At 42.9% G+C, this 23,042-nt stretch overlaps 1 protein-coding gene across 1 annotated transcript in view; it reads right to left on the bottom strand.

Annotated features, from left to right (window-relative positions):
- The window catches only part of EML1 (EMAP like 1), a 126,699-nt gene extending 106,934 nt beyond the window's left edge, over positions 1–19,765 (bottom strand). Inside the window, exon 1 of the mRNA XM_068160108.1 lies at positions 19,610–19,765. Within this exon, the coding sequence (XP_068016209.1) occupies positions 19,610–19,637 (28 nt within the window). The 5' untranslated portion in view covers positions 19,638–19,765. The remainder of the gene's footprint in view (positions 1–19,609) is intronic.
- Between the last annotated feature and the right edge of the window lie 3,277 nt (positions 19,766–23,042).

The following is a 23,042-nucleotide window of genomic DNA, read 5'->3' as shown; positions in this document are numbered from 1 at the left end:
CCTGCCCATACATACAAGGAAGCCCAGCACTGCTCCTTATGGATTTTAGCAGTTCCTATGCCATTCTTCACTTTTCTCGAGGTAAAGGCAAAAGCAGTGTAGGCACTCCTGCTAAAAATAGCCAGTTATGCCCTTGATGATTCATTTGTTGGTGAGGAGTACCCATAAGTGCCTCTCTCTAAAGTCTGTTCTCTGGCTCAGTATCTCCCATACCAGCTTGTGTATGTCTCTCCAGTCCTGCTCAGTCTGTTTTCCTATGGGTTATAACTTGTTTAGCTATATATATTAGAAGAGTCTATTTATCTCCCTCCATGGCAGCAAGACCCAAGCATGACTTCCTCCTGCTCTAGGAATTTCATAAATAAATCACTGTCCCTTATTTCCCTGGGAGCATATAGCATTACAAAAATACAAAACCAAATTGAAAAAAAAAACCCCACAACAAACCAACACACACAAAATAAAAATAACACAAACCCCCCCACCAAACACCAGAATCAGCCAAACAAAACCCCAACAACAAACAAAACCAAGAAATTGTCATCCCTTTCTCTGGCTAAATATGTTGGAACAGTAACAGAAACAAGAATATGCCCTTAAACTTCAGTGGCAGACCTTTCTGCATTCTGCTGATTTATGCAAGTAATAAATAACGGCACTGAATACTTCTCAAGGAACAGCTAAAGAAGGCTTTGTGTGATAAAGAAAGCTTTGTATAATTTAACTTCCCATCCCCCAAACATGCACACTCAGGGTGATGACCAGGTTTTAAATCACTGTCCTCCAAATTGCTGTAGACTGGGGGAAGATGAAATTGGGTCCTTTGGTGACATCCTCATAGTGCAAGTGACTGTTTATGAATGCATAACTGAGCTTATTGATAGGCATTTTCAACCTGCAATGGGCTCTGTTTAAAGCTGCTGGGTTTTTTGTTGCCTGTTACAGTATTAATATATTTCTGCAACTATCCTATGCAGGAAGAATGAGGGAATAAGATGCTTCTTCAGTTGCACTATGGAAGGGCTTCTTTGTGACTGCTCCATTGTAAAAGGCATGTGAATCAGAGATGGCTTAGCTGAAAGAGCAGAGCAAAGGGCATGTGATACTGACACGAGCCCCAAACACAGAGGAGCCAAAACCTGCATTTCATCTGGAGCATCCCTTCAGCTGCATGTGAGTTGGTCAGGTCTATCCCAGGATTGAAACCATCGCTATTTGGAGTGCCTACAGAGGGAACAAATCTGAGATGTTGTGATTAATAGTTCTTTCCTTCTTTTTCCTTTTTTTTTTTCCTTTTTTTGATGCAGGGACTTCCTAAACACTAATAAAATAGAGCTGGTGTTAATTGTTGCTGCATGGGTCATTTTGTGATGGTTAAGTTGCAATAGGGTAACTGGAGAATAATAAATAAATCCTTTGGGTAATGATACTCAGTTACTTAGATACTCAGAGTCTCTTCAGATCAGCCAAACCACATAGCATGTTTTAATGTGTTTTTTCAGTAATGGAATAGCATTTTCTTTATCTGTTGATGGGTATAATTTGGCAGTCACCCTTTTTTATTTCTCTCTGTACACACAATCTGTCCTTTTAGGAAACATTACCACAGACTTAGGTAATTATTTCTTTAGGCAGTCTGCACATATTACTGTGTATGCTTATTGGATCACAAGAGGTGATACCAGCATATTTGTCTTTCCATTTGTAAAAGTTTCCCCAAACACTTTCCCTTCCAATGGCACTCTCATAATCCATACTGCACTTGCTTAGACTACACACATCACATTAGCGTGGCAACATCAGCAAACTTGTGATTTATCCCTGGTTTCCCTCAAGAGCCAAGCACACACAGTTACACACTCAAGAGGAAAGTTGCTGGCTCCCAGAGCCAAGAAGCGCAGCAAGAATCATGTGTTGTGGTTCCCTCTGAATGAGTATGCAGCTGAAAATAATATCACTTACTTTTTCTTCAGCAGTGGGGGTTATAGTTAATATTTATCCTCCTTCTCCTATTTCAAATTTTGTCAACCAACCAGTGCTAACATAGCTGGAATACAGACTCTACTTTGTAGTGCTGTAGCTGGTTTCATCTCCAGTGGACCAGTTATGAAATACTGATAAATGAATCCATGAGATACCCTGCTCTCTTCTGCAAAGTGGTAGTGGAATTTTCAGCTAGTGTTTTCCTTTCTATATAATCTGATCCTATCTTGGTTATATGCCTAATGCTTCTCACTATCAGCTAATGCATTAGTCTCTAGACTCTGTCCTAAATTCATTCCTGGAAACACAATGGAAGTGGGGAACAATGATATCTTTTTCAGTTCAAAAAGTACATGCCGTAGAGGTTACATTTGTATAAGGCACAAGAGGACAAAGATACACTTGTGAGTTGGTGCATGTTTGGATCAAATAATTTAGAAGAAAAACAAGAGATGAGGTCTTCGGATTTTAGTCTAATAGTGTGTCCAAGCGGAGCTCCCTGATATCAATGAAAATATTTGAATGGGAAAAAAGATAGACTCAGGGTGAATATTTCCAGGTGGTACTCCAAACTACTTCCAGGCATCCTGAAAATTATAATTTTTGCTTGTATCAATGACGTATATAGCACTTTTCAATGGCCTTCAGGGGTTTGTGCTTGTTCAGTGGTGAGCACTTGGAATACATCTTCTGCAAGAGACACTCTGAGATTGATTTCCAAGTGATAGAGTAGCAGGCTGTCCCACTGGAGAGCATTAGGGGAAAGAGCATCAGCTGGGAAAAAGAGATAGAGACCCAAGCAACTCCAGCATCAAAGAACAGAAGTATGTCTGTGAATTGGACCCTTAAATCTAGATTATTAATAGCTGCAGAATGGGTCTCCTTTAAACATGCACCTCCATTGCCCACATCTCCCAAATGAACTCTCTAAACTTTGATCTCTGTACCTCATAGAATCATATCATAGAATCAATAAGGTTGGAAAAGACCTCAGAGATCATCAAGTCCAACCTGTCACCCAACACCTCAGGACTACTAAACCATGGCACCAAGTGCCACGTCCAATCTCCAATCACCTCCAGGGATGGTGACTCCACCACCTCCGTGGGCAGCACATTCCAATGGCTAACAACTCTTTCTGTGAAGAACTTCCTCCTCACCTTGAGCCTAAACTTCCCCTGGTGCAGCTTGAGTCTGTGTCCTCCTGTTCTGGTGCTGGTTGCCTGGGAGAAGAGACCCACCCCCTCCTGGCTACAATCACCTTTCAGGTAGTTGTAGACAGCAATAAGGTCTCCTCTGAGCCTCATCTTCTCCAGGCTAAACAATCCCAGCTCCCTCAGCCTCTCCTCATAGGGCTTGTGCTCGAGGCCTCTCACCAGTCTCATTGCCCTTCTCTGGACACGCTCAAGAGTCTCAATGTCCTTCTTAAATTGAAGGGCCCAGAACTGGACACAGTACTCAAGGTGTGGCCTAATCAGTGCTGAGCACAATGACTTCCCTGCTCCTGCTGGTCACACTATTCTTGATACAGGCCAGGATGCCACTGGCCTTCTTGGCCCCCTGGGCACACTGCTGGCTCATGTTCAGCCAGCTGTCAATCAGTACCCCCAAGTCCCTTTCTGTTTGGCTGCTCTTCAGCCACTCCAACCCCAGCCTGTAGCACTGCATGGGGTTATTGTGGCCAAAGTGTGTGATGGTTCTGATGTTTACAGTAAATGAAAAATCATTTTTCTGATTGCTGTTCCACATCTGCCACTTTTGCAGTAAGTTCCTTGCAAATAAATAAGACAAATATTTGATGCATTTTTATGCAATTGTTAAGTGAATAATAAATGAACTTCATGGGCACCTTTATTCTCTCCCTTTCTAGAAAAAACAAAAACAAACAAAGGAAAACCACTCTAACAGCATCATAAAAGTCAGTGTTTTCTCCAGCTATCATCAAACACCTCAGCACAGGCTAGCACTCACTGCAGAAGGAACATTAGCTTCAAGCACTGCTAGCAAACCAAGTAGGGCTGGAGCCTGACAGAGGACCAGAAGTCCTTCCCCTGGCATCACTAGGGAAAAGGTTGAGGTCTGCCATGAAGAGTCAAATACTGATTTCTACACTGCTTTCTGTCACAGCATCCCAGCCCAGCTGGAGTGCCCTCTGCTAGAGGATTTGAATTCTCTCAAGAAGCTGTAGGATAAGCGCAAGTGCTTTTCTGCTCAGCAGTGTCAAAACTCAGACATTTGTGGGTAAAAACAGAAGTGGCAAGTTGGGCTAAAAGACCTGAACTAGTACTTGTATTAGATGCCCAGCACTCCCAATGTGAGACTCAGGTATCTGTATTTTTGCTCCTTCTTAAGGACTCAGGCTCTCTGTGGGCTTGATGATGCTTAGTAGGACTGTGATTCATTCATGAACCATGGAAAACCTCAAAGGCTAAATTCCAGCCACCCCATGATGTCTAGGTTGGGACGTGGGCCAGCTGGGACACCCTTTGCCATTGACTGAAGCAAAGTCTAAGTATCTCTGAAAATGGGTCTCTGCCCTTATTCAGGGAAACCTCCCTTTCATTTGACATATTTTATATCTGAGTAAGGGTTCAAAAACCAAAAAAAAGATTGGATTAATTGACTATTAATACATTTCATAATCAGCATTTCTATGATATTCATTTGTGTGCATGAAACTTCAGTATAATATATCCTCCTTCATATATCTGATGAGTTCATTTATATTCAACACAGCTTGTCAAGACACAGCAAACAAAAGACCTGGGAGGACAAGGATTTACTCCAAATAAGCTGATAGCTACAAATGATTCTGAATCATATTGGAATTAAGTGATTTAGTGCTACTAATGCCTTTGGCACTGCTACTGGCCTCAACACTAGTGAGGGACTTAATTTAGAGGCTCTTTTGATTTCTCAGAGGCTCCTAATGGTTAACTTTTTTTGTTTCTTTTCCTTTTTTAATTTCTCCTTCTTTAGGACATACCAAAGAGAAATGTTAATGTGTGAAAGGATCTAATCTAACCTGTGTTTAGTTTATAGCAGGCAGGAGATAGAGAAACAAAAGAGGAGCAGGACAGACAAAAATATCTTGCAGTTTGCCTGATCCACTAATATTTGCTAATTGCAGTATGATAACAGCACAGAAGCTTCTAATGAGCTTAAATAAAGCACTTTAATGGGATGTCATCAGGTTAAACATTATGTTAAAAAATACAAATGTCCTTAATAATTCCAGATTAAAACAGATTTAAGTTTGAATATCCAAATAATTTTCCCCCTTTGTGCCAGGATGTGGGCCATACTGCACACAAGTCAACCACCAAAACCAGATGGGGGTTTATTCTACTGCTTTCAGGCCAGAGCACACCTACATCATAGGAGCTAGGACATCACTTGGGTGCCTCAGGCAGCACTGGAGAGGTAGCTGTAGAGCTGCAGAAGGGCCTGTTATGCCCTGGCTGGTGAGGCTGTCAGGCAGTTTTTCTTAGCTTTGGTCCAGCCTAAGGCTCCTGGGATACCAGCACTGTGCCTGGCAAGAGGATTTCACACCATGATGGCAACTCCAGGACTTTCCTGAGGCTTTCCACCCAGCACGGTAGCTCTGGAGATGGCATGAGAGTTTTCATTCAAGGACAGTGGCTCTGGGCTTTGCACAAGGGTTTCCTCTGGGGCATGCACGAAGGTTTCCCTGGGTGCTATTCTATACGTAAAAAGTCATTGCAGGTCCAGCTGGAAGCCTTGTAAACATTTCAGTCTACTAAGAGAATTTGCAACCCAGGACCAGCCCAGGGGTCCTCACACAGCACTGGATTGTGCTGTGCAGATTCATTTTCTTGTTTTAGCACATGACTTAAATATTTCCATGTTTAGATCACAGGCCTTTAAGAGCAGAGTTTAAATTCAGAGCAGTGACTATGTTGAGTTAACGAAAATTGAAGGAAGGAGCCTGTGGAAACTTCTTCACAAGGAAGTTTTGTAAATAGTGGTTTGATACTATGGTGATGTGTCCCTAGAACTGTCAACTCCACTTTTCTTTCTGTTCAATCCTTTAGTTTTCTTCCAAACATGTAGATTCTAGTCCTGCCCTACATGGCAGTGTTGACTGTGCATTTTCATGCATTAAACAAGTACCAAGGAAATCTTACTTATAGAACAGCAATGCTGGATCTACTTCCCAGCTGAGTCTCTTAAAAACGTGTGGGAGGAGGCCAAATGCATCTGCATGCCTCCAGGGGCAGTATCTCCAGGGGCCTCTGGATGTGCTCATTTACCTTGGGTCTTTGTAAACCACAAAGGATGGTCGAAACGTGAGAAGCGTCAGAGTGCAATGGGTCTTGGGCAAGCAAGAAAATTCATTCACAGACTAAAAGACGCGGATAAGTTGCCACATGGAAGCAGCACCAAAGACATGCTTTTTGCTCATATTTGGTATTTGCTAATATTCCTGCTGAAGCCCATCTTGGTGCTGACCCTGTAGCCCTGTAGTCCACCCTCCTGCAAGCGTGAGCCCTAGAACGGTCCTGCTGCTGCCTGCTTTAAGAAGACCTGGACTGTGCTGGCAGCCTGAGCGTGGCCTATTTACAGAGTGTCTGATCCCCAAAGCCCCTGGGCTTCAGGTCGTGAGCACGACAAGTCTCTTAAGCATCCAAGTGTATATATTCCCGCTTACCAGAAATATACTGCAGCGAATTTAGTGAGCTTCTGCATCTGCTGTATAGCAAAAATCTTCCCAGGTAGAAAGATCCCCTCTGTCTTTTATACTGAAGAAGGATAGAGAATGTTTCCAAATATCCCACAATCTGGATGATTTCAACAAAAGCAAGAGCAAACACAGTGTGAAAGAAGGATTACTCTTGCTATGTATCATTTTCTGGGAGGGAGCAAGCCCAATGGCTTGAAGCTTTGTAAACATCTCAGACTACTAAGGGAAGTTGAAATATAAACAAAAATGTCTGAAAATGCATTTTTCCTGAGCCATGCATTTCCTAAATAGGTATGGACAAATTTGGGTCTGCAACAAGTCTAGTGAGCATGGAATTGGGGAAAAGCAGAAGCTGTTCCCTGGGATGATGTAGTATCTCTTAAATTCACTGGGGGTGGGGGGGAACAAACACCAAAACCCAACAGAAAACAACCACAGTCTATGCAGTTTAATAAGGATATAAGTTTGTGGTGGTTTTCTCAGCCTCCAATCCTGCTGGGCACAAGGCTGTGTTTGCTGTGTACTGCAGTCTCCTGGCCCAGCCAATTGAGCAATTGATTGTGGTTTTTGTTTACTTCTTTTTCCAACCTCTTCTGTAAGCCAAAGATAAAGCCTGAACAGATCTAGCTGTACTTTTGAACCCATGTTTAAATGGGGTGTAAATAAATCTTAATGAGATTGTTCAGCCCTAAGTCGCATACCTCAAATGAACCCTGCTAAAGGCTGTAATTCCCCTCTGAGATTTCAATGACATGAGCAAGCGGCTCATATTTCATTATTGTGGTTTGGGTCATCATCAGATACTTGGTAGAATTTCACCTTTATTGCAAAAGAATTGGAGAAATCATCCTTTATTAAAGATGTGAAAATAGTAGAGGATACTTTGGTTTAGTAAGGGCAAAGAAATTTCTTCTAGTATCACTCCAACTAGAAAATTACTTTTTCATTTCTACTTCATGAGTATTCAGATGCAAAAACTTTACTTCCATAAATTCTTATGACTGGAATTTTGATGCTTCCTATTCTATCTCTGTATAAAATCAAGGTATTTTCCCAGGACTTGCTGCTGAGCAGAACAAGGAAGGCAGCAACAGATGGGCAGGACTGGAAAAGCTGAGGAAGAGCCAGGGAGGCCTCAATCTGTTTTTCTCTAGGGAGCACTTCACTGCAGCAGAAACATCACTTATTTAGCATCTCTGGAGAAGCCCATACACGGCTGAAGAGTTATAATCTTTAAGATGCATTTTACTCAGTTAATATATAAGGAAGGAATCTGCAGTCCTAAGTCTTTGGAAACATGCAGCAACATTCTTCAGGGCACAGGGAATGAGCCCTTCACATGAGGAGCTCAGGTAGATAACAAAAATATATCAGTCTTATTATCCCAAAGCCACTTGGCTGTGAAGTACATGAGATTTTTAGATCACATTGTACTCACAGCAGTGAAAGGGTAACACAAAATGAAAGTCCAGAGGAGAAATCTCTCCTCTTAGTCTAAATTTAGCATACAGTCTTGAAAATACAGAGAAGGCAGCCAAGCAGCAGCAGCAGCCGCCAAAGAATTTCGACAAGACAGATAAATCAGTTTTGTTAAGTGGCTTTTGGGAAATAATGGAAGAAGAAACAAGGATCTAACAACCTTTTGTTGAGCTAAAGTTAACCTCCAGCTCTGGACAGAAACCTAGGGCTATCTCTGACCACAGAGAGAGCCCAGTGAAGAATTAGCATTCCAGCTGATTTTTCACACCGTTCCTAAATGTTTCATATTGGATAAACACGCAGAAATTTGAGTATGAGGGTTCACCAGATGCTATTAACTGCTGAGAGGAGAGGTCTGGGACATATTGCCACTAATGAGTGATTTCACACAGAGGAACAAAACCAAGCCTGGAGAAGCAGTACTAGAGGGTTCTGGCCCAGCTGCATTCTCCTTCGTGTTGCAAATAGGCTAGTGGCCTGCAGCAAGGCAATGCATTGAGTAGTGGAAAGTAAACTTGATCTCCCTTTGCTATCTACTCACTCCACACAACTCCATTTGAGTTCATTCCTGAGAACGCGGATGCTCCGAGTGGCAAAGCACAGCTGTTTGGGCAGGCTTGGGGCTGTAGTGGGATGGAGTCATGCTACAATCTTGTCTTGCCCTTTGCTTCAACTCATTAAAGCATCCAGTTGCCTCCAGTTCTTCTTTGTCCCTGAAGGCAGCTTAATTAACAAGGCAGATTGTCAATTGAGCAATCGCCTCGGAACAAGCAAATCTTCAAAGATTTGGCACCATTATCTGGGATAACCCAGCTGCTGAACTTCAGTAGGAAAAGGAAGCAAATGCTAAACATGCACTCGACTTCAAGGCACGTTTCTGTTGGAGAAAATAAAACCAGATCAGGAAAACTGAGTATTTTCTAAGCCTGTATCTCCCCTTTGGACAAAACTGAGACACTCAGCTCCCAGCTAGCATTGTATCTCACAGCTATAGAGTAGTGAGTTTTCTCACGCACCTTGGGGTGCTCCTTTGCCTCACCTTTCCTGCAGGGACACTTGAACACAGGGGATGTGGCATGGGAGTACATGTGCTGCTCTGGGAACTGGTTCTGTCCTACTGAGATCCCCACAGCAGCAAGAAGCAGGGAGATGCTCACACTCAGGGTTTGATCATCCTTCTGCATCCCCACAACCCAAAATAGTGCTGAAGCCTTACTGGTGTCTGCTATGTTTTGACTGGTCTGTGCAGTGAGGCTCCTACCATCAGGAGAGGATGTTCATCATGCCTCAACAAAAATGTGCTATTTAGTCACTTTACAGCGGTAGATTCTTTACAGTTAAGTGGTGAAACAGTGAAGTCTTCTTACTCCCTACCCTTTATAAAACAACAGAGTAGGCAGAAAGTAGTAAAGGACAGAAAAAAAACGCTCAAGCTACTTGATGTGCAGGGAGGCTCCTGGAAGATCTGAAGAAACCAAATAATTGTAGGAGAGTTCGCTGAGAAAACAAACACTCCCCCTGTGAAAAACTGTGAGCAGATTGAATGCTTTCCCTGGAGTTTTCCAAATTTTTCATGAAATGACTCAAAATGAAAACACACAAAAATGTGGCTGGTATTTAAAAAGACAGTTTTTGTTAGAGAAATATTGTTCTCCAGCCTACTCATATGAGTACTGTGGGCCTCAGCCTGCCATATCTGTTCCAGACACTGCACATTCTCTCACAGTTTCCCACATGATGCTTCTCCCTATGCCTTAGATGTTTAAATACCTGACCAAAATATTAAAAAAAAAATAAAATCCTCACTCTCCAGCAGTTTAAGACTCCCCATATGTTGCTGACTGGGTGAAAACAGATGGTGCATAGACACCAAAAAACTCATGACCCAAGAAACAGGGCTTTAGGGGTTAAAATAAATAAATAAATAAAAAGGCAAGCAAATCTTACAAGGCATTCAAGAGCTGGCTGCACCAAGATGAATCAAACAATTCTGGCAAAATTTCCCAGAGAAATTGTTTCCATTTCATCAATGTACTATTTGTTTTCAGTTATGTCTGAATATACCATTTGGAATTTATGATAGATGCAGGAAATAATAGTTCCCTTCTCAAAATCCTTTCCACATGCAGTCCATATGCCTGCAGCACAAACGGATTGCAATCTTGTGCCTAAGTCAGATGGGTGTGAGAAGGCCAGCTGATTATTGTAACAACAGGACGAACCTGTGAATCCTGGATTTGGGGTAGGGGAGCTGTAGAATGATAGATTTTGTGCCCTGAGGACAAGATGCATGTATCAATGGTACCTCTGTACTAGGTAATCAGCACTGTACAGTATCTCCAAACAACAAGTACCAAGTTATAATAATAAGAAGTATACTTATTGCTAATGATCTGGATACGAGGTGTTGGAGTATTTTGTATCTTATGACATATGTGTTTCCAATAAACTATTTATCATACCACAGCTTCACCTGTTGGAGATATTAAACAAGGTAAGAATGCAATTCCAGGAAGATAAAGGACCATTTCAGGCTAAGAAACTGGAAAAGTATTACTGGGAACTAGATTACATCTGTGTCTCAGCTGCAGAGCAGCTCTCAAAGGGAGAAGAGTTGTTCCGCAGAGCAGTTGTGGAAATCAAGCTGATGGATCACTGATGATGTGTTCCTCATCACCTCATACCAGAGAAGAGACCTTGGATCTGATTTACAGACACATCCAATACTCACATCTGCCAATGAAGTTTGAACACATGAAATATGGTACTGTACTAGGTGCTCTGAAAGAAGTGCTCTTTAGCGTCCCCCACATCAGTGGGGAGTGGTTTTGGTTTAATCTTGATATGCCTCAGTTCCATATATATAAACACAGAATAATGCTGCACACATGGCTGTGACTTATTGCTAAGTCATGTCTCGCAATGTTTCAGTAGGGGAAATATGAAACATTCACTGAGTTTTAATTAGGTGCAAATATAAATACATTCCCCTGAGCAATCATGCTGGGACAAAGAATGACTAATGCATGGTGCTTCCCACACACCAGAAGAGTGCTTGCTGGTGAGGTCTTACCCAGCAAACCTCACCAGCCACACAACACAGGGCTCAGACTGCCCTTGTCTTAAGAAGAATCATCAAGCTGACTCAGACACTGTCAGTGCCTATGGGTCAGTGGAGTGAATAAAAGGCTCCTTTTCACTTCAAGGGGTCTGGATCAGGCTGCTACAGCTCTTTCCTCCCCTAAAGAGCAGAAGATGCAGAAATTTTTAGTTTAACCTGAACCTAGGCCCTTATTAATTCATATGATATGATTAAGCTGAGGGTCTCCGGTTGTGCTTGCTGTCACTTTCATAGACTTTTCATAGAATCATAGAATTCTGTGATTCTATGAAAATTTTGAGTATCTGTGGATAACACTGAGGTGCTCCTGTGTTGCACATAGCTCTTTTTTGTGTGCTTTCACTCCTTTGTGGCATCAGCAAGGCCTCTTCGGGCAAGCTGTCTAGCCATGAGTTTTCACCCAACCCCTGCACCAAGATGGAGACTGCTTGCCTGGGTAGTTGGGTAGCTGGCTGCCTGCTGGGGTTTGGCACATTTTTGCAACACATGGAGCTGCTGAAATATGGGGGTCATTCTTTCATCAGAGCTTGTGGGGATAAGCAAAAATCACCCTGGCCATCTGAGTGAATTAGGAGAGCTGCTACTGACACAAATACCCTCCAGCCAATGGCCCTGGGGCTCCTCTTCCACTTGTGGTTGCAGCAGTAAGGTCTTCACCATTTTCACAGCAGCTTTATAGGTTACTAGGAAGTGTTCTGGATGATTGAGGGGTACCAGCAAATCATAGCACATCCTGTAGCTCCATAAAGAGCACATCACAAAGGGTAAGTGTGCACCAGTGCTGTGCAGGCAGCAAATAAATATATATTTATCTGCAAAACAGATTAGAACTATGTGAAATGCCAAGTTTGGCAAGTAGTGTCTATAGAATTAGGAGGGGACTTTGGACCTAAACCTTTCCAACATCTCTCTAAACTCTTCATTTCATACCTTCACACTAGATGGTGTGGGTGAAAGCCTTTGCTCTCTCAAGGAGGGCTGAAGTGATGGAAACATGAGTAGCATAAACAGTGCTGAGTGGTGATGGGGCACTAGGGGGTTCCTGCTTGGCAGTGTGGAGGAGCTGAGATGAGCAAGTCATTGGCAGCTCTCAGAAGTGCTCCCTGTTATCTGTGATGCAGACAGCACTGCACTTTCCTAAATCTTCTTAGAATTTGTTGTGACTCCTCAAAGGCCATAGCAAATTTACTGAGGCCAGTTTGGAGTCCTTTGAGCAATAGCTTGCAGAGACAGGCTTTTCCTCAAAAAAACATTTCTGTGATTGACAGACTGTGTGCAGAACTAAACAGCAGTTCTGACCAGATCCCATGTGCCCTGCTGACTCAACAGTGACTTCAGCTGCTCCGTGAAACTCAGGACTCCTTTAGGGAACTAATCCTGGGCACTGTCAACAAGTCTGTGCCCAATGTTGGGCATTTCCCAGGAGCCTATTCCCCTGGCCCAGTTTCTTTCCCACAAGGTACAAAATGTTTGAGGAACTTTCCAGTCTTTTAGATGAGTTCTAAAGAAGGTTTGAGATCTAAGGGAATCCTGAATGCTATAAATTTTACTGTGGTAAAATTGCTCTATGGTGAGGGAGCTGATCACAGACAGTAAGGAAAGAAATGACAGGGGCAAAGAAGCAACTGAATATGTAAATGAGTGACTGGGCACACACTGGGCTGCTGGGAGAGGAAACCAAGGATTTAGTTTGGAGTCTGAAGGACAAAATATGGGAAGGGTGCCCCACCTGTCTGTAAAATAGGTCTGCAGCAAGAGAGGGCTCCAGGCAGCAAGAAGCGAATGTTACATGTAACTATGGCTTCTAAATGCCGATGGCTTAGCACAGACTATGCTGGAAACGCTGCAGATGTTGTGAGGCATGGAGAAGAGGATAAAAAGCACATTGTTTGGGTTTTGTGTGCTTTAAGTTACTGTAAGCATCATGGAATAAGACTGTTCAGAAACGTGCTGCACAGCCTGTGCAACCATGAGACAAACTCACATCTTCCAAGTATTTTGACAGACAAGCAAAATCCTCTTGTCAGGGCTCAGGGGGAGAGGAGGAGGAGGAGCACTTGGGAACTATGTAGCATCTTTTGTAGTGCCTTAACTAGACCCTCAACTAGAATCACACTTGACTACCTGAAAGAGCTCTCTTCTTCAGCACTCCACCTAGTGTGTAACAGTTACTTGGGAAGTCAAATGTCATGTCTCTGAATGTGTGTGTGTGTCCCTCCCCCACCTTCCTTCTTCACCTCCCAGATTTATATGCTGCTGATGATGTCAAATGGTATGGAACATCCCTTTGGTCAGCTGGGGTCAGCTGTTCCAGCCATGTCCCCTCCCAACTCCTTGTGCACACCCAGCCTACTTGCTAAAGGGGTGGCGTGAGGAGCAGAGAAGACCTTGACTCTGTATAAGCATTGCTCACCAACAGGGAAAACATTCCTGAATTATCAACACTGTTTCCGGCACAAGTCCAAAACACAGCCTCATACTAACTACTATAAAGAAAATTAACTCCACCACAGCCAAAACCAGCACAATTTTCCCCTATTTCCAGAGGCTGCAAGCTTTGTACCTAGTTTCAAGAAATAATTTTATGGTTAGCAAAAGGGGCTTGTGCTATCCAGCTATGTACAGGCACACTTCAGAACAAGCACAGGGAAGTTGCTCCAAGTTCTCTGTCTCTCTTGCTTTCTCAGCACAGAAGTGACTGTTTTGTGGATTTGGGAGACCTCAGATTTTTCCCAAACAGAAAAGCACTTTTTTCCCCAGCAAAATATCTGAGAAGATGAATGAGAACAGACCGTGTCTGGGCTACTACGGCATCATGACTTTGAAAGCTGTGTTTGAACCTGGCAGCGTCTCCTCAGCAGGGAGGTATTTAACAAAGGCTCAACCCTCACCAGCTTGTGAAGCAGGTAAAGGCTGCATGCAGGAAATTTTAACACTTTATGGACTGTTTTCTGAATATTTTGGATCATGGGGCTATCTTAAAATTCATTCATCAAAATAGTTGTCAAGTGTTGGAACAGGATGCACAGGGAAGTGGTAGAGTCACCATTCCTGGAGGTACTTAAATTACTAGATGGGGTGGTTAGTGACGTGGTTTAATGGTAGGTTTGGCAGTGTTAGCTTCACAGTTGGACAGGAAATCTTAAAGGTCTTTTCTAACCTAAACAATCCTATGAATCTAAATGGAGTAAATGCTGACATTCAGAAATGCTTCTTTCTTGAGGACTTGTACTGACTGTCAGATATTTTTACCTTCTCTCTGGGACATTTGACTCAGCCATGTCTGTTGCAGCTGCAGAGCATCTTGACTTGGCTGTGGCACAGACCTTCAAGCAAACTTGAAGCACTTTGCAGTGGCAGCTAACTCCAGCAACGTCAGCAAGACTGCACAGCTTCAATGACAGTGTGGTAGTCATTAACAGTCACTCCTGATTTGGGCTTCACCTCACTCTTTTCCAAAGCTGAAAGGTTTATACATTTTGGTGTTTGGTTGGGCTTTTTATTTGTTTGTTGTTTTGTTTGTTTGCTTGCTTGATTCTAAGAGAACTGAGTGCATGACTGCTTGTGCATTACTGTGCAAAGCTGGGTCTGCAATAGCACTAGCACCAGGCCTCACCTTCACCTGGCTGAGAGATGCTCCTGGGGAGCTTGGTGCATGCAAGTTTCAGTGGAGTCAGGAGCTGCTGTTTGTCCCACAGACTGCTCTCTTGAGATGCTGGTGACATGCCATTATATACTGGATTGTAAGTGACCACAAAGGTCATCTAGTTCCAAACCCCCTGCTATAGACAGGGACACCTCCTATTAGACCAGCTTGCTCAAGGTCCCATACAAGGTTGGAGCCTCCACAACTTTACTGGACAACCTATTCCAGTGCCTCATCGCCCTCATGATAAAGAATTTCTTCCTAATGTTTATTATAAATTTAGCTTCTTCCAGGTTGAAAGTTCTTCCTGGAGCTTTCTCTTCTCCACATTAAACCACCCCAACTCTCTTCATAGGAGAGGTGCTCCAGCCCTTTGTGGTCTTTCCCTGGACCCACTCTAAGAGTTCCACATCCTTCTTGTGGTGGGGTTTCCAGAGCTGGACACAATACTCCAGGTGGAGCCACATGAGAGTGCATCATTCTAACCTACAGCAGGCAGCTGGGTTGATATGCTGAAAAAATCTTGCTGCTTCCCTCCTTATCCCAGGGCACTAAATGACATCTGTATAGCAATTCCACAAGTTGTGTATTGCCTTTTACTTAGCATCTCACCTTGCAAATGGTAGTATTCAGTGGCACCACTCACATAACAACATCAGTGTTTGAGTCAAGACCTTTTCTCTAAGGTCTAGACTGCATAGCAGAACTGATGCTTTAGCCCTAAGGGGCCCACAGAATAATCTGCAAAAGGCTAGATGTTTTTTACCAGTTCTGATGAAAGATTAATTTAAAGCATAGTCCTATTCTGAGTATATGAAAGTAGGGCATTTTTGTTTGACAGGAGTACTACTCATGCACGTGCTGAGTCCTTTCTAATTGGTTTTGGGTTGTTTTGTTACAAAAGTATGTTTGTGTTGTATTTTAATCCCAGAAGCTGTTTAGAGACAGCCCAGCATGGGAAAATGAAGGTCTTGCTCACTAGCAGCCTCTCTAGCTGAGCTGAAAGGATGCCTCATGACTGTGCAGAATATGTGTTGAATTTCAGGAAATAAAAACTTCTGTAGGTTTCTGGGATATCTTGAACATGAAAACACCAATTTCATCAAATTGACTCCAATTTGTCTCAAAGACATGTTTGAAATGTGCAATTTTAACTTTCAAAGGAAGTATTTAGCTAAAGAGTCAGGAACATGCTTGAAATTAAAGGTCTTGTTTCCTTCTCTATTGAAACAAATCAAATTAAAGTTTAGGAGACATTTTAAGGAAATTCAGATATATTTGCATGCCACCTGCTGCAGAACAAGCTATATCAATTCTGTTTCTTCCTTTCTTAGCCCTCTTATAGTAAATAACAGAGAAACTATGTACATAGGAGACTCCCAGCATCTGAATAGCTACTCCTTCTTCAGCAAAATAATCTTCATTTATTACAGCTGAATGCCTTCTGTTATTGCAAGAGTGCTGTTATCCACAGAAACTTACTCACATCATTCAAACTCAGTCTGTAGATGAAGAAAGAAAATAAGCAAAGAGGCACTTTAAGAAGCTTTGCATGACTTCAGAGGTTTTTTCTGAAGTCAGAAGGATTGTGTTAAAAACCAGAACCATCATGACTCATAAATTCCTAATCAAAATGCCGGCTGGGTGAAAAGTTGCTCAGTCATACAGAGACTGAACTGTATGTACTTACAAGAGAAAAAGAATACACACAAGAGGAAGCACTTAAATAATTGATGTGTTTTCCTTTTATCTGCATGTAGGAATGGCAGGAAATCTATACAACTGCACTAATGGATAGCAGCAGTATGTCAATAATCGCTAATGAGGAAGAACTAGTGTATTTGTCCTGAAGTGACTAATCTTTCTTTCTTATCTCCCCACATTACAATGGGAAATTAATGGTGCAAATTCTGGAATTCTGTTCATTGATAGATCATTTTGATAGCACTGTTTTCAAGTGCCCTTTTTGGTATGAATTCAGTCCAAAGGGACTGTACACTTATTTACATTTAATCTGCCATCTCGGATCCTTTATTAATGTCTTCTCTGCTACATTCAATCCACAAAACAAAACTTTGTTTGCATCACATGTTCAGTTTTCCATTCTGCACCAGTGAAAGGGTGCAGCCACACTGGAATTTAACATAAAAAAGGGGTTTAAAAACATCCAGTGCTTTCACCCCGAAAAATTGCATAACCTTTTCCTGCACAGATGTAGGATACACTTATAGAATAAAGCTTCCTGTTGAAAAATTGTTGGTATATTGACCCATCCATAGCCAGCTATTTAATCCAAAGATTGTATTCAGCAGTTCCCTCTGAGTTCCTTGTCTGAGGGAACAATTACGCAGCTGTTCTTGCTGCATTCTTGTGTAGGCTGAAAGCAGTCTAAAAATCCTGGCATTAATGTTCTGTAACTACAAACTGCCATTCTCCAGGTTTTTCATGAGGCATACTATTTGCAAAGAGGTTGGTGAAGCAATACATAGACTTGACAGTAATGTTGTGCTTTGGCTAAACTTATTTATAGTTGCACGCATGTGTATACCCGGACACACACATACGTCTGCACGGTTTGTGTTATAAGCAGGGCTCTGGACCTCAGCCACAATGCAGTGCTAATGATATCTGTCAGTTATATTATCTGGCTGCACTGAAAACCAAGGATTTTAAAAGTACATCACCAGCCTTACTATATTTATTTGCTTCAGGAAAGTGGTGCTTCTGCATTAGCAGACACTAATTATTTTACAAAGTTTGATGCTGATTTTTTTGCAACACTTTTTATGGAGTTTTTACTGCTAAGGTTTTAAAGTATGAAGTAGCTAGTAAAGGAGCAACAACCACAAAGATAATTATTTGACTTCAAAATACCTTGACATGAAAAGCAAGCTGTCAGCAACAGGTTCACTAAAATTGCTTAATACCTGTGCAGGAGTGCCAGCATTTGTATTTCCAGTGCTGGTTTTGTGTTTATTTGTATACACATATATGCAGGCACACATCTGTCCATACAAGAAGCAAAAATTATGTAGGGTCCATGCTGCAAGTGACCACTTGATTGTCACTGGTTATTTGTGCCTGGTGTAGGGCAGGGTGAACCTGGCTGCCAGGGAGCTGGCTGCAGGCAGGGCCAGCTCTGTCTGGGTGATGTGGGAGGATTATTGGGGGAACAGAGAGAAAAGAAACCTTTCATCTGCATATTCTGGCACATTTCTCAATCATGTCCACATCTAAACATTAGTTTACTTTTCATTTCTGCATAAACAGAGAGTTTCCCTCAAGTCATGCACCTAAACACTTTTCTGGAGGAAACCTCCTAGGTCTTTTCAGCAGCAAAGGTAATTGAGATGTCAGTAATGTCTGCACTCAACATGCCATGCACACTCAATATCAGTTTCATTATTAATATCAGATGCCAGCTAAATACTGTCACTGTCACCCTGAAATATCCCATCCCCAACTCAGAGTGCTTAAGAAGCAAACTGAAGCCAGGCCCTTAAAATGAAACCCTGAAGAAGGGAAGCAAGCCTTGCTGGTTAAGAGATCAGACCTTTGAGAAGGTAAGCAGGAAGTGCTCATCTTCATCTCTCCTCTCTTTAGCCAACAGCAGCAACAGCACAGGGAATTGTGCATGGTGCAGTTCACTCTGCACCATATACATAATTGATGTTTTTCCACTCCAGTTCTGACTGCACATTTTTGGGCTTGGGGTTGTTCTTGTAAAATGGAAGCAGAGAGAAGGGGAAAAAGAAACCACTGCAGCAGCCTTCTCCTCCTCCAGCCCCACTTTTCTAGGCCAGATCCTCATCTCTGATGCACAGCCTTCACAGGTCAGTGAAACACAAGTGCTACCCAGTATGCATAGGTATGTAAACATATGAAAAGCTAAATGCTTGCCACAACAAAAGATTTAAAAAAAGGGGAGGGGGGTGAAGATGTTTTCTATGGTCCATCTATTAGTAAAATGCCTTGGCAGAGAATTAACCTAACATTTTGACAAGTTTCCTTTTGTGCTGACAGCCTGGTGACTGTTTACAATTCCTATAGAAGTTAAAATAAAGCATCTGAGAAACATGCTTCTTGCTGGCATGCTCTCCTGCTCAGTGAAGTTTGACATATACAGCCTGACTTGCTGGGAAAGGACTCCTTCCCAGATATAGGCAAAACATGTAAGGCACTTATTTTGAAAATAAGGTACATTTCTACTTCCTCTCAGCAAACAAAACCGTCATGTTACATTTATCTGCCCTTCCTGTGTCCATTACCCTCTGGGAAGGTTTATCAAGGCATGAACAGGACATGTGTACAGCATGCTTGGTCCTGTAGGACCCATCCCCAAAAATTCTCCTTTGTGAGCTCAAGAATACACATATTGATACCATCATCTCTCTGGACACAGACACTTCAGACCATCTGCCTGACTACCAAACCCTTCCTCCTATCCAGCTCCTGTGCCTTTAGGGAAACTCCCAAGTGTTACCACCCGTGCCGGCCCTCCACCACAGAGTCGTAAAGAACTGCACCAGGATCTGCAGTGGTTACAGGGAGTTTCTCCTCTCCCTGCTGTGGCTGCAGCTCCCTTTGAAAGCAAGCAGCTTTGCGTGTGACTTTGCAATCTGAGAATGTGAACTAGTCGGCAGGACACTGAGGTAAATATAAATCTGGCGCTTACCCACAGGCAGTCCCTCGCAGTCTGACATCGTGTGAGAAGTCCTCCTCACCGGGGGCTTAGGAAAACCACAGCAGGAACGCAAGCACGGGTCCTTCTGCTTGCAAAGGTAGGGGAATGAAAAAGATCTAATTTACAGCCACCCGTCTCTTACACTGTGCATCTACCCACCCAGAGAGCTGTAGCAACAGTCCCGTCCCTGCCTTCTCATTATGGGATGTAAAGATAAGAATGTGCTTTTGTGCCAAAAGAGTGTGCTATTGGTGGATAAATTTGTTGTCATCCCTCCCCTTCGCAGAGTTTCCTCTTTAATGTCACAGAGGCACGTTACCCTGTCGGAAAGGCCATCGAATATTTATGAAACGGCTTTTAAGAGCTAAGCTGCAAATCTGCACTGCAGAACCAGCTAATTGCTGTGTGGTGGGGTTGGTGGTGAGAGCCACACTACCAGGGCACTCCTGCTTCCCAGGGGAGCTGCAAGGGGAGCTGGTAGGCTCGGAGATATGGTCTGACATCTTGCCCTATACCTTCTTCATCTGCAGGTTAAATAAGGGTCCAAGCAGAAGAGGGGGTGAGAGCCAAGATGCATGTGTTTAAGGGGGAAGGGGGAAAAAAAATCTTCTATTTGTACTGTAACAGATGAGATACAGGTTTTGCAAAGCTCTTACTAAAGGCTGTTTCATGGTATATAATATTATTTTAAGCATAGATTTACCGATAACTTCATGACTTTTACTTGTTTAAAATCTACTGCTTTAATGCTACCTTAGCAAAGCATTTTATGACTGCTCCTACAACTTACTTTTTAATCTTTGGAAATATTTATGTGGAATTTGCTTGATATGAGATTTCCAAAGCGGGCCAGTAAGTAGAGAGAACCCCTGCACACTGGTGTGTTTATTAGGCACCTTAATCAAGTGCAAGTGACAGCTCTGGTAATGTCAGAGCCATGGTAGGCTTGGCAGAGAGACCCTCAGCACCTGGGTGGGTAATTTGCTGATGCTTTTTCTCCCAGGAACAGTCAAGGATAGTCTGAGCTTTACCTGACACTAATCTTTAGTGTCTGAGCCCTTCACAAACAGCTGGATTTCAGACCCAAAGTCGGTGTGAGGGCTGGGAGGAGTGAGAAGCAAACGAGACTCTACTGGGGGGGAGGGGCAGCTCTGGGAAGTGCTTCCAGACCCTGTGGCAACATACCAACCCTCAGGGAAATCAGCCATCAGAGTTCCAGGGGACACCTTTGTTTGTTTTTTTTTTCAAAATGCCTTGAAGAAAAGGCTTAATTTACATCAAGTATGCTAGGAGCTCAGGACCTCTGAAAAAATTTGTCTGCTTTTACTGAAGGATCTAAATGCTTCAGCCTAAGAGCCCAAAGGCTGACACAGCCAGCAGGCTCTACCTGCTTTCCCCCTGAAGAGAAGCCTTTTAATACCCTGTTTGTTACTCAGCAGTACAGCTAACCATGGATTCAATTCAGGATGTCAGGCCAGTGACTAAGGAACTAAAATAGCTGCAAATGTAGATACTTACATGTTCCCAAAACTATCCCTGGGGGTTTTCTGCATGGGGCTCAACAAGCAGGACCAAGGGTGTCCGATGGCCACTGGGGTTTGCCAGAATGAAGCTCTGTTGGCATCATTCTAACAGGGGCAGCCCTTCTCCACGGCTGCCTCTAGGTCTGCTCACATAACAGCACAGGGATATTCACTGGTGTAAGGCTCACCTGGATGGCAGCTCTAGGGGAGAAACAGCTTCAGACTGTGCTTCTTTCCAAAGAGCAGGATGTTTAGCCTCTCCATTTTGCTGCAATTCACAGACTCAAGGAGTAGTCTGTAGCTATCCTGGAAGGCAGGGAGATATGGAGATGTCTGGTCTTAAACTCAGTATGCATCGAGGAAAGGAAGAGTGCCTAAACCAGACTGGAGGAATTTTCTTCCAGTGCAATTTCACTGCAGAAATAGTTCTCCAATGGTGAATCAAAGCCTTCTTAGCTTGACCCTGTGTAAGTGCAGGCTCCCAGCTCTGCAAGCATTTACATGCCAATTTAACTTCAATCTCTACTGAAGTTCCTGGAACTACTCACAGTTATAAAGTTAAACACATGTGTAAGTATTTGCAGGATCAAGGGTTCACCATTCTTGCTTGTATTCACGGAGCAAACAGCTGCAGCTGATTTTGAAGTTACCTCGCACAGCTGTGTGCTGGTGCTCCTCTGCTGAAGGTTAGAGCCCTCCAGCAGAGCTGGCCGAGTGCCTGCAGTGAAGGCACGCCAAATCACAGACTCGTGTCTTAGCTCTAGCTTGTCTTCAAGAGCAATTTAGGAAACCTATTCCTCAGTCACCCCCATTACATCGTTGTTGGCCAAGACTGCTACAGGAGGTCAATGTCTTCTGGAAGAGGGGCAAAGAAGCCAGCAGAGAAGGCTGAGGAGGGAGGGCAAATACATCTTAAACTATTACAGCAAAGTTGGCAAGAGCTCACTTGCCAGAGCCATTATTAGGATTTTGCCTTGGGAGAGCTCTTCAGCGAAACACTGAAGTACGAAGTTATCCACAGGGTCAAAAGTTGAACAAATTAGACCTAATTCTTGCAATGACACTCATAAACACCTTCTTTTGATGAGGACTATTCCAAGTAAAATTTTAGCTTTGGTTTGATCCCTCAATACCTTAGTTATACTGTTGAGTTTTGAGAAGTTACAGGACTGCAGGTTTTTTTAGAGTAAAACAGAGCATTTCTTTTAACTTCCCCTGTTTCTCAGCCTGAAAAGAAAGAGCTATGCTAGCTCCTGGAGAAAGGCCAAGCATGGAAAACATAGATCTGAAAGCTTGGGGAATTTATGAAAAAGCCTGGTGTCTGACATGGCAAAAAATTAAAAAGCTGGAAAGTGAACAAAACAATAAAAAGTGAGATGTAAAGCATGTATTATTTTCAGAGATATTAAACTAATGTGGAAAATGTACAAAATATCTGTCAATAACTGCTCTCACTTGGGCTTCCCAAGGAACCTGAAGGATCCTATCCCTTAACACACAATGAGAACTGGTCTTGAATCTGCCTGCTTCATACTACTCTCTGACAGATAGTCATCTGCATAAAATCCATGACAAATACCATATGTGGGATGATAAATATAATGTATAGAAGGAAGTCCCTGGTGTATGTCCTAAAGGCTTGCCTGGATTCATTTGGTCTCCTGTGGAAGACAGTTGCATCACCCTGATACATATGGAAATGCTTAAGCAATTGCTTGAGTGACCATACCCTGCTCAGGAGTTTTCCATGAAGAAATACAAATTTCTCATTTGCTGTTTATGCCACAAATCCTGCAGATAATCCACAGTTTGGACTGTGCAAAGGGTTTTTAAGTTACTGAGAACCTGGAGCTGAGCTGATATGCCTGGGGAAAGAGGACATAGGTGGGCAAACCTGGGTG

The sequence above is a fragment of the Melanerpes formicivorus genome, unplaced genomic scaffold (genome assembly GCF_026170545.1).
Source record: "Melanerpes formicivorus ecotype bairdi unplaced genomic scaffold, bMelFor1.0.p_v2 SCAF_48, whole genome shotgun sequence".
In the NCBI taxonomy this organism is placed as follows: domain Eukaryota; kingdom Metazoa; phylum Chordata; class Aves; order Piciformes; family Picidae; genus Melanerpes; species Melanerpes formicivorus.
Note: the sequence above shows the minus strand (reverse complement) of the source record. Positions and strands in the feature narration are given on the sequence as shown.